This window comes from Puma concolor, chromosome A2 (assembly GCF_028749965.1).
Source record: "Puma concolor isolate L17-30 chromosome A2, mPumCon1.1.hap2, whole genome shotgun sequence".
Classification (NCBI taxonomy): domain Eukaryota; kingdom Metazoa; phylum Chordata; class Mammalia; order Carnivora; family Felidae; genus Puma; species Puma concolor.
This window is the reverse complement of record NC_141668.1, coordinates 117,127,178-117,139,294: the sequence shown is the minus strand read 5'-3', so window position 1 is coordinate 117,139,294 and position 12,117 is coordinate 117,127,178. Positions and strand designations below refer to the sequence as shown.

The 12,117-nt window shown below is 39.0% G+C and overlaps 1 protein-coding gene across 4 annotated transcripts in view; it reads right to left on the bottom strand.

Moving 5' to 3' along the window:
* RAF1 (Raf-1 proto-oncogene, serine/threonine kinase) overlaps positions 1 to 12,117 on the bottom strand; it is an 83,916-nt gene that overhangs the window by 18,508 nt on the left and 53,291 nt on the right. For 2 of the 4 annotated variants that reach the window (XM_025922716.2, XM_025922723.2), the window contains exons 3-7: positions 7,832 to 7,944; positions 4,867 to 4,969; positions 4,393 to 4,550; positions 2,051 to 2,149; positions 303 to 456 (exon numbers count right to left, since the gene is read on the bottom strand). In XM_025922716.2, coding sequence (XP_025778501.1) covers positions 303 to 456; positions 2,051 to 2,149; positions 4,393 to 4,550; positions 4,867 to 4,969; positions 7,832 to 7,944 — 627 coding nt within the window. The remainder of the gene's footprint in view (positions 1 to 302; positions 457 to 2,050; positions 2,150 to 4,392; positions 4,551 to 4,866; positions 4,970 to 7,831; positions 7,945 to 12,117) is intronic. The other 2 variants (XM_025922736.2, XM_025922743.2) reach the window with 1 other exon arrangement.

Sequence of the window (12,117 nt, the reverse complement as noted above, 5' to 3'; positions counted from 1 at the left end):
TATATTAGCTCATTCACTAGTTCACTGACATCTTATTCAAAGCTAAAATGGAAAGGAGTTCAAATGTTACCATTTCTTTAGGAGATTTTAGTTCTCCACTTGAATGATATACCAATTGGATTATTCAGCCAGTCTAAAGATACAGCGCTTTAAACAATAAATTCAAAAATTCCAAGGTCCTGAGAAAGTGCAGCAACATTCTGTATCAGTTTTGAAACCCCAAACTCTCTAAACACAACAGTCAACCCCACCCCAATAACAACAGATTGATACTCCTCACCACCCGCAAGGGGCCCTATTACCTCAATCATCCTGCTGTCCACAGGCAGGGTGGTGCTGACCATGTGGACATTAGGTGTGGATGTTGACCTCTGCCTCTGGGAGAGGGAACCTTCAGAGGAAGGGCTGGAAGAGTTGAACGTGAAGGCGTGGGGTGTGGAGTATCTGTGCTGGGAACTAGGCGAGGAAGAAAAAGAAAACTCCATGAATGACACGCAGGCCTCCCCACTGTAAATCTTTCAACTAGTTACTTCGTAAGATGCTCTGGGGCAAATCCTACTTGTACTAAAACCCTGGAAAAAATGTTTCTCTCTTTTAAGAGGCTCCACTTACAATTTTTCTTCTGTCTAGGTGCTTCTGCATGCAAAGTTTTGAAAAGGAAATAATACACATGCTTGGAACTCATATGAAAACAATACATTTTAAGTTGTCTTCTTTTCAATAGATCCCCTCTACAGAATACTCCCAAATTTTTAGACCATCTCTAGGAAAGAACAGACTAACATTTGCCAACCATGCCACCAACTACCAACCTAGTTGGAATTTGCCCAGTTTAGAGACTGACTGAGAGAGCTTAAAAGAGAAGTCTTAAATTTAAGACAGTTAGACTATTGAGCATGTCCGCAAAAAGGCCAGCATTTTAGCTACTATGCACCCTCTCCCCACTTAACCAGCTCTAAAAGTCAGTTAATGTGAATTCAGTTTTCAGGATGCCAAAACACAACTGTGAAATTAATCACTGGCCTCTTCCAGTCAAGCCCACTCCCCTATCAACCACAATGGGAACACGCAGCAAGTATAACATTTTCATTATTTGCTCTACAAATTATTTTGAGTTTTGTTCAGATGCAAGTAACACCATGCATGAATTCAAGGAACAGAAGGCTAGTTTTTCTATGAGAAACTGTTCTACTGCCTTGAAAAATTGCCTTCTCAGGAATTCAGTATTTATGCCTTCAAAAGCTTGTCTTCTAGTAATGAAATCTTCAGAAGCAAGTACAATTTCTGATGAAATTTCAAGAAAAATAAGCCATACACAAATGTATATCCAGATATTATTTCAATACAAATTCCTTGTTCTGAGATATGCTGCCTTTAACAATTTCCATGGTAGTTTTAAAAAGATCATTAAATGTTATTCAATTGTATATACATTAAAGTCAGATATTTTTAAAAAGATGTAGATTTTATTTTAGGTTCCAAATTCATGTGTAACACTGAACAAGACATGTGAACTCAACAAAGCTCTAACTTCCAAGCAGGAGAACAGAAAAAAGACAAGTTACACGCAAACTCACAAGCACATTAGAAAGGATATTTATATTAAAAATCTACCTGGACTCTTTTTAAAGATCACAGTCTATTAAATACCATGGTTTCAGCAATGCAAGGCGATAAATAGCATTTCAAAGTTAGGAGTTTTATTTTTATCGGATCACCGCATATAGTTATGGGACTCTTTCCTTGAGGCACAACTTACTACATACTGAGGAAAGCAAAATCTGAAGGTCTTTAAAATGTGATGAGACATTAAGGGATATGCTATGATAGCAGAAGAAAACTGCAGTCTGTGTGTGTCACTTTTCAGAATATAAAAACTACAAGACTACATTTTGCTCTAATACTAGTATTAAGTTCCACAGAAATAGTAAAGCATTTACACAGGGAGAGAAGGGAATGCAAAGGAACTCTGGTCTTTTATATTCAGGCTTTCAGTCCCACCCGCCCCAATGTAATTTTCCAAAGAAAAGCTGTAAGTAAAAAAAATTACCTAACAGGCATCCGGGAAACAGACTCTCGCATCCGACGCATTGTCAAAGAAGGCAGTGCTGGGACCCCACTATCACCAATAGGAGAATTTGGGAACAATCTAATTGAAATCAGAGGAAGACTGAGTTTATGGTTTTTTATAATGGCAGTAATTTTACAGTCAAATTACCTTGTCTTGCAACTCTTGCAAACAGACTACTCAAACATTTTCAGGGGCACCTGGGTGGCTCAGTTGGTTAAGTGTCCGACTTCAGCTCAGGTCATGACCTCACAGTTTGTGAGTTCGAGCCCCATGTGAGGCTCTGTGCTGACGGCACAGAGTCTGGAGGCTGCTTGGGATTCTGTATCTCCTCTCTCTGCCCCTCCCCCACTTGTGCTCTGTCTCGGTCTCTCAAAAATAAATAAATGTAAAAAAAATTTTTTTGGGGCGCCTGGGTGGCGCAGTCGGTTAAGCGTCCGACTTCAGCCAGGTCACGATCTTGCGGTCCGTGAGTTCGAGCCCCGCATCAGGCTCTCGGCTGATGGCTCAGAGCCTGGAGCCTGTTTCCGATTCTGTGTCTCCCTCTCTCTCTGCCCCTCCCCCGTTCATGCTCTGTCTCTCCCTGTCCCAAAAATAAATAAACGTTGAAAAAAAAAAAAAAATTTAAAAAAAAAAAAAAAAATTTTTTTAACCACATTTTCTAGTCACATTTTCATCAACCATTTTAGAGTAGAGGGACCACCAATCCAAATGACTGGGCTTGAATGAGTACAGAATATGAACAATATTGACCTGCCAATGAACCTAATAGCTTCTAGTGTACATTTCTGAACTTTTTTTTTTAAATGAGGGGGGAGAGAGAAAGAGCGAGCACAAGTAGTAGAAGGGCAGAGAGAGGACAAGAGAATCCCAAGCAGGCTCCATGCTGTCAGCATAGAGTCTGACATGGGGCTTGATCTTATGACTGGGAGATCACGACCTGAGTGGAATCAAAAGTCAGATCCTCAACCACGGAGCCACCCAGGCACACCTGTGCATTTCTAAAAAGTACTGGTCCAATATCCCACTATATCAAAATAATGTTTTTTTTTTTAATTCTAAAGTAGGGCACAGTATAACCTAAATCACAAAGAGCTTTTCTGGAAACATTCTGTCTTGAAAACACATAAATGAAAAGACTGAATATGAAAAATAAATGTCATTCAGCACCAAATGTCATAAATAAGAGGAAAAGAGATGACAACATTAATTGGGCATCTTCTTTCCACAAGATGAGCACTTGTGCTCGGCAACTTCACATGCTACCTCAGCTAATCCTCACGAGAACCCTGCAAGGAAGGCAATCCCCTTTCCTCATATGAGTGAACTGAGGCTCAGAGGTGGCTAGTTAGTTAATGGAAACACTGAGATTCTCACCCACTTCTACTAAACTCCAAGCTTGTGCCAGTTAGGCTACGCAAGCAAACACATGTGACTACTACAAAAGCTTTTTAAAAAGGTGTTCCTGTCAGGGTTTAATAACATTCCCTTTGTTTTTCTAGTACTCTCAAAAAGGGATAAAACTTTGACTTTTCATGTATTTTCAATTTAAACCTTACTAAAATACACTTTGTATGAAAATATATTTTGGGAACTGGTTTGTCTCCTGAGGGATTCAAGTACCTGTTGAGGTTTTACATTTACATCATTTTATTTCATTTCATTTTATTTTTAGGTTTATTTATTTGAGAGAGAGGGAGAGCACAAGCAGAGGAGAGTCAGAGAAAGAGGGGGTGAGAGAACATCCCAAGCAGGCTCCACATTGTCAGCATATGCCTGATGTGGGGCTTGAACTCATAAACTATGAGATCATAACCTGAGCTGAAATCAAGAGTCGGACACTCAACCGACTGAGCCACCCAGACTCCCCTACATTTATATCATTTTAAAACTGACGTCTCCAGTTTGAGGTGAAGATAATAGCACCAACTCTGCTTTCTGCTCCTTCTCAATAACAAATGTTTAACATCATTTAACAAAATAAAGAGTTGTGCCTGCCAATAACCTAAAAGATGATACTGTTAAGAGACAAAAGCCAAGTCTTTTGGTTTTCTTATCCTTTTGCTCTTTGCCTCACTGAGTCACAGGACGCCAATCTCCATTTGACAAACAGCAATCCCATCTGCTTGCTTTAGAGGTATGCCACACTCAAACTCCCTGGTTTCACAACTGTCATGCTGCTAAAGTAGATGATATCCAGATCATGACAATTTACTTAGTAAGTCTAAAACCCAGACTCGTTGGTCAAATATACAATAATACCTTCAAGAGAGTTTTTACCTCCCCACCTGCTTATATTCTTTGAGAAAAGAATGGTGCCTTACAAGAGTTGTCTGATATTACTCCAGTCCACACACATAGTAGGTACTTTGGTGCTACAGTGCTCATGAAATTTGTAGCCACAAGTCTGACATCGAAATCCATTTAGCAGGAACTTCTGACAGATGTCACAGAAGGCAAGCTTCAGGAAGGTCTTCCGAGCCTGAAAGAGGTATAAATAAATGAAGAATGACAAGAGACAAAATAATTTCTTTTTTGGCCCCCAACAGATCCCATACATCCAAAAGAGACCCTTATAAAAAAGAATCATACTTCCAACATTTGTAAAATTCACTCCTAGAAATTAAAGTATATATGTGACTAATTAAACTTAAATTGCCTTACTGTAAACATCACAAAACGACAGCTTCAGATAATCCAACAATGCATATGCTTTTGCTTATTACCTCTGAGAAAGTCCAATTACACCAGCTACAACACCCAACACACCACAAAAAGAGAAGAGCTCCACAACTTACAAAGTTGTGTGTTGTGAGGGGAACGTGATCCAGGAAATCTACTTGAAGTTCTTCTCCAATCAACGAGGTGGCATCAGTATTCCAATCTAAACGCGCTTTTTTACTAAAGGCAATTTTTAAAAACATATATAAAAGGCAAATATTTAAACAAGGTAAGAGTTCAACACCAAATAATAACAGCTACCACTTATCTCATACTATATAAATATAAAACTTAATCTCAGACAATACTAACTTATTTAACTCATACAACAAAGCTATGAAGTAAGCATTTTATCCCTATCTTAAAAATGAGAGAATTAGGGCCCCAAGAAAGTAACTTGTTCAAGGCCACACACCAAGTATAAGAGCCTATGTTGGAATCCAGCTCAGCTGGACTCCAAAGCTTATACTCTTAGAATAAAGTTTCTTTTTTTTTTTTTTTTTTATTGTCTATTTTTTATTTTGAGAGAGAGAGCACACACAGGGGAGGGACAGAGAGAGAATCCCAAGCAGGCTCCATGCTGTCAGCACAGAGACAGACACAGGACTTGATGGGGCTCAATTCCACGAATGGTGAGATCACGACCCGAGCCAAAATCAAGAGTCAGACACTTAACCAACTGAGCCATCCAGGTGCCCCAGAATAAAGTTTATTTTAAAACAATGAACTATATGGGAATGCAAGCTGGTGCAGCCACTCTGGAAAACGGTATGAAGCCTCCTCAAAAAACTAAAAATAGAACTACCCTACGACCCAGCAATTGCACTACTAGGTATTTATCAAGGGATACAGGGATGCTGTTTCGAAGGGACACATGCATCCCCATGTTTAAAGCAGCACTATCAACAATAGCCAAAGTATGCAAAGAGCCCAAATGTCCATCGATGGATGAATGAAGATGTGGTATATACATACAATTGAGTATTACTTGGCAATCAAAACGAATGAAATCTTGCCATTTGCAACTACGTGGATGGAACTGGAAGATATTATGCTAAGTGAAATTAGTCAGAGAAAGACAGATATCATGATTTCACTCATATGAGGACTGTAAGAGACAAAACAGATGAACATAAGGGAAGGGAAACAAAAATAATATAAAAACAGGGAGGGGGACAAAAACATAAGAGACTCTTAAATAAGGAGAACAGAGGGTTACTAGAGGGGTTGTGGGAGGGGGTATGGGCTAAATGGGTAAGGGGCATTAGGAAATCTACTCCTGAAATCATTGTTGCACTATATGCTAACTAATTTGGATGTAAATTAAAAAAAAAATTTTAAATTAATTAAAAATAAAATAATGAACTAAAACAATCTCATGATAAAGTAAATATGCAATAAATTGGACTCTGTGACCTTAAAATCCTGTAAGAATCCTGAAATACTAAAGTGGGGTATAAATATTGCTGTAATAGCAAAATTTAATCTTCAATAGCCTACTTCAGTCTAGCAGATACATAAATACAAAGGAATCACAAATGAAATTAATAATAGGCTCACATCTGTAGAGTTGTTTGCAAGGTCTATAAGGTGACAGGGGACTTAACTGTCTCAACATTTACTCTGACACCATTCTTTCTCATTCTTTCTGTGCCTAGAACAAACAACACAGAAAAATAGATACAGTGAAGTAAAAAGTTTCAAAAAAAAAAAAAAAAAGCAGCTCCTTTCTCATGTCTTGTGTAGTCCATCAAGTCCATCAGGCCCACTTCTTAAAAAAAGAATATTCTCATGTAGGGAGAGAACACATATACAGCATAATTCAAACTTCTCCCTTTGCCTACCAGAAGCTGATTCCAGCCATTTTTCTGGTTATCCAATAGTAAATAATCCTTTCCTTAATATAACTCCCTATACAAGGGCTCCAAAGTCCTACTTCATCCTAATGGAGAGAGACAGGGGCAGCCCTGTGTCCTTAGTCTTCAGGTGCTATCCGTCCAGTAGAGAAGCTAGGGTAGCTCTAAACCAACGTAGCCTTGGACAAGACTGGACAAGCCACTCAACGTCTCAGAATCCTTCTAGTCTTTAAGGAGCACTACAGATTGGCTCTGGACCAACCTGGGGCTATACCCAGATAAAACTGACATATGCTTCAAATATCTGCACTTCAACAAACTACCTCCTACACTGAGGGGAACAGCAGAGTGGAATTTTTGCTTGCCCTTTTGAGTTAACTCATTTCCTAGGCTATTCTCTCAAACTGGGAAACTCCTTGAGACAGAAAAGATGGTGAGCTGAAGATCAATAACAGAACTAGCATTTTTCAAGAAGAAAGTAAAGATTATTTCCCCCAATTTGGGGGATAATAATGGATAATTATGGAAGCTATAGGGTTTACTCCTAGCCTTTGATGGGATGCTTCTATCAAGCCACCAGCATTAGAAAGAAGATGAACTATGGATCTTTCCTGAAGCAGAAATTACAAATTATACAGATTGAGTAAACATTAACTGTTATAAAAATGAATGAATGAGGGGCACCTGGCTGACTCAGTCAGAAAAGCATGCAACTCTTGATCTTGGGGTAGTGAGTTCGAGCCTCATGCTGGGTATAGAGCTTACTTAAACACAAACTTTAAAAAAAAAAAAAGAATGATGGAGTGAATTACAAGAGAGTTAATCTCTTGAGGATAGGATTCTTTAACTATACATAATAATGCAAACACTTTCTGAGTATCTATTCTGTCTACTGCATTCCAGGAAACACAAAAATTTTTGCTTTCAAGAAACATATTACCTTACACTACTGTTTCCATCTATGGAATACTATCAACACCTAATATGTATTCTTTTTTCAGTGCAATGTTTCAGCAATAATTTCAAGTTTTAGTATTTTATTTTTCTCAGTTGTCTATGAACAAGGGTATATAAATACATAATATTCTATGACAAGCTAGCACACTTTTTTAAAAATACAAACTTATTATTTGAAGCCAGCAGCTCCTTACTAGTATGAAAGAGGATCTGACTTTTGAGTTCTTACCCTTTATGTTCATGGAGAAGTCTGAACACTGCACAGCACTCCGGCTGCAGGCCCCTCACCTTGAGTGCTTTCATAAGGCAATCATGCAAGCTCATTCCATTTCTCACATTGACCTATAAACAAAAAGCCATCTTTAGAACCAACAAAGGCTGCACATCCTTTGATAAGCATAGTAATAAATGCACCAGTCTGTAAGGGTATGTGAAGAAGATTTATGACAGCATTGCTTGTAATGATAAATACACACATACACACACACACACACAAAGGAAATAGCTGGAATGTCCAGCAATATGGAATGCTTAAATAAAGCCTAAAATATCTGTATATGTCACATTAAGACACTACTATATTATTTATAACGACCTAAAGGGAAGGATGTCCATGATTTATCAATTGTGGGAAAATATTTTTCAGAATAATACAAAGAATAAGATTACTTAAGGGGCAGGGAAACCCATATATGTTTACATATTGTATGAGTATGAAAAGACATACCTCTAGCTATTATCAGAAGAGAGTGGTTGAGAAAGATAAAATTATCACATTTCCCTTCACACTGGTCTAATTTGTTTGACTGACTGAAATGTACATACAAGCAGGAACATCCACCAGAAAAGAAAATATATCAATCTGATCTATAAACATGAGTTTTTCTTTTTTTTTTTTTTTTTTTTAAATTTTTTTTTCAACGTTTATTTATTTTTGGGACAGAGAGAGACAGAGCATGAGCGGGGGAGGGGCAGAGAGAGAGGGAGACACAGAATCGGAAACAGGCTCCAGGCTCTGAGCCATCAGCCCAGAGCCCGACGCGGGGCTCGAACTCACGGACTGCGAGATCGTGACCTGGCTGAAGTCGGACGCTTAACCGACTGCGCCACCCAGGCGCCCCTAAACATGAGTTTTTCTGATCAAAACTGCATTTCAACCTGTTTTCAACAACAGGTTTTGTTATCTTCCTAACAAAAATTCCATCTCATATACATTTCACACTAGTAAAGGCAAGTAGACCACTGTTAATTTAAATAAACATGCACACCATTTCAAGTAGCCTTAGTGTATGTATGTCCCTCCACATTGTCCTGTACCCCATCCTCAAAAGCTAGGCAGGCACTCAGAGGCCTAGTAGGAAGTATGAGTACCTGGAGTACTAACAATGGCAGCTATATAAAAATTTCAACTAATGGGGCACCTGGGTGGCTCAGTCAGTTAAGCATCCAACTCTTAATTTTGGTTCAGGTCATGATCTCATGGGTCGTGAGGTTGAGCCCCTAGTCGTACTCTGCTGTGACAGTGTGGAACCTGCTTGGGAATCTCCCTCTCTCCCCCTCTCCCTGCCCCTTCCCTGCTTGTGCTCTCTCTCTCTCAAAATAAACATTAAAAAAATTTTTTTGAGTAAGACTTTAAGAGTTTTGATAAAAGCCCCATACATTTTGTTTTTAAAGCCAATAAAGTTAATTAAAACTGAGGCAACTAGAGTGAGTATGGCCACTAAGGAGAACAAAATGTAGATCTATGGTACTTGTAAATTGCCCACAGTGGAGCTCCTGTGCTCAATTCAAGTGTGACAGCTGACAGTGGCCAAACCAGCTCCTTCCCAAAGGCAGGTAAGAGCATATGTTTGGATCTATTTGAAAAGTCTAAAGTATTTATTTAAAATGTTCCATAGCAAGTTTATTTTAGGTTTCTTGAAGTAGTTATACCCTTAGACCCACTAACTTACAGTTTTCAGAAAAAAAAACTAAGTAAAAGTGAGATATACTGATCTGAACTATGACGATAAGACATCAAGAATGAGGACAATGAAGACTAACAAACACAAACTAACAGAATCATTACTTGCATCAAATACTATGCAGTAGAGCTTTGAAAAATACAAGGTGCTATATCATTAATCTTCATTAAAGTCACAGACTCTAGGGGCACCTGGGTGGCTTAGCTGGTTAAGCGTCCAACTTCAGCTCAGGTCATGATCTCACAGTTCATGAGTTTGAGCCGAGTCAGGTTCTGTTCTGACAGATCAGAGCCTGGAACCTGCTTCAGATTCTGTGTCTCCCCTTCTCTCTCTGCCCCTCCCCCACTCATGCTCTTTCTTTCTCAAAAAAATGAATAAACATTAAAAAAAAAAAAACCACATACTCTAAGAGCTAGATAGTTCTTTAAATATTCTCTAATCCAAGTGGGGTTCCCAAATGTGGCTGGCATTAGAATCATCCAAGGAACTTATGAAAATAAAGATCCCCAGCTTCTCCCCTCCAACACATCCAAGGATTCTGATTAAGTTGAACTTGAATGAAGCCCAGGAATCTGTATTTTAGCCGTCAATTGATTGTAATGGTAATTCATGGTCCTCAGCTATGGTCCAAGCACCCATCTAATAACAAGGAGTGGCAAAGAGACACATATTTACAAAATAAATGACAAGAAAAAAATTTTTTTTAACTTTTATTTATTGTTGAGAGACAGAGACAGAGACAGAGTGCGAGCAGGGGAGAGGCAGAGAGAGAGAAGGAGACACAGAATCTGAAGCAGGCTCCAGGCTCTGACCTGTCAGCAGAGCCCAAAGCAGGGCTTGAACCCATGAACTGTGAGATCATGACCTCAGCCGAATTGGACCCTTAACTCACTAAGCCATCCAGGCGCCCCAAGAAAAAAGTTTTTGTAAAAGCAACTCTAAAATGGTGTTCATGGGTGGCTCAGTCGGCAAGTGTCTTGGTTTTTAGCTCAGATCATGATCTTACAGTCCATAAGTTTGAGCCTCCTCATCAGGCCCTGTGCTGATGGAGCCTGTTTGGGATTCTGTCTCTCCTCTCTGCCCCTCACCTGCTTGTGCTCTTTCTCTCTCAAAATAAATAAATAAACTTTAATTTAAAAAAAAAAGAAAGAAAGAAAAAGCAACTACCAATTATACTCCTACAATTATTTAAATCATATATGTACACTTTCTGCCATTCTCCTCTCTACACCTCCCCATGGATACATGTTGAAATTAGTTAAATCTAATTTCTGGAGCCTACTAAGTGATTAGGAGGGTCATTTTAGGTTCCAAGCAGTGAAGTAACCTAGGAATGATTAGAAACTGCTGACTCATGGTGCTGGCCAGTAAATGACTCCTTCCACCAATGCTCCCCTGAAGATACATGCCAGCTGAAAGAAGATGGTCCATCTCTGGTCAAAGAAATGGGAGAAACTAATTTTATCTGCTAGAGCCTTAGGAGAAGGCAAGCTTCCAAATCACTTGTTCCCAACTACCGATTGTGCTCAACTGAAAGCTGTCAAGGGCTACAAAGATGTAGAAAAAATTCAAATAATCATAGCTACCATTGTACTTATGAATCAGCTACTGTATATTCAGCATGAGCCTCATTTCATTAAGGTGAGGAAACAGGGGCTCAAAATATTATGTAACTTATCTAGATGATAATAAAAGGCAATACAGGGATTTATATTTGAGCGTGGTTGTCTTAAAGGTCCATATACTTAATTAATCATTATGCCAAACTAAGTTTCCCAGTCTTCCAGGCAAACCGGCAGGAGATGGGAATGGGGAAGACAGGCACGGTATTAGCCTGAAGCAGTACCACACAGTCTTCAGCTAGTCTTAGCTTCCCATTACATTCACACTTCCCACCTGGGCTCTCCATTTAAGGTTAGAAAGAAGATGAATGGGGGCGCCTGGGTGGCTCAGTCAGTTAAGCATTTCGGCTCAGCTCATGATCTCACAGTTTGTGAGTTTGAGCCCCGCATCAGGCTCTGTGCTTGCTGACAGCTCAGAGCCTGGAGCCTGCTTCGGATTCTGTGTCTCCCTCTCTCTCTGCCCCTCCCCTGCTCATGCTCTATCTCCCTCTGTCTCAAAAATAAATAAAACTTCAAAAAAAATTTTTTTAATAATAAAAAATAAAAAAATAAGAAGATGAATGAACAATAACAGTAAGTAAAAAAATCACCTTGCAAATGAAAGGCCACTTTTGAAATATTAAGGAGGTTATTACTATTTATTTTGCCAGCCATTCAACTTTTATTTTTAGGAAGGGGAACAAAAATAATACTCAAATACCTTTTGAGTTTTGCCTTCAGTTTAAAATGTACGTAAAGGTACAACACTATAACTGGGAGTCTCCTTCTTAAGTTCACAAAAGAAGTATAAAGGAATTTATTAGTAAACCGGGAGAGGGGAGTGGAACTGTCAAAAACAGAACTCTGGACTGGACTTTCCAACCTCAGAACTTTGTCTCACCCAGGTACAAAGAAAAGCCCAATGCACTGATTTTACTCAAAGAATGGGG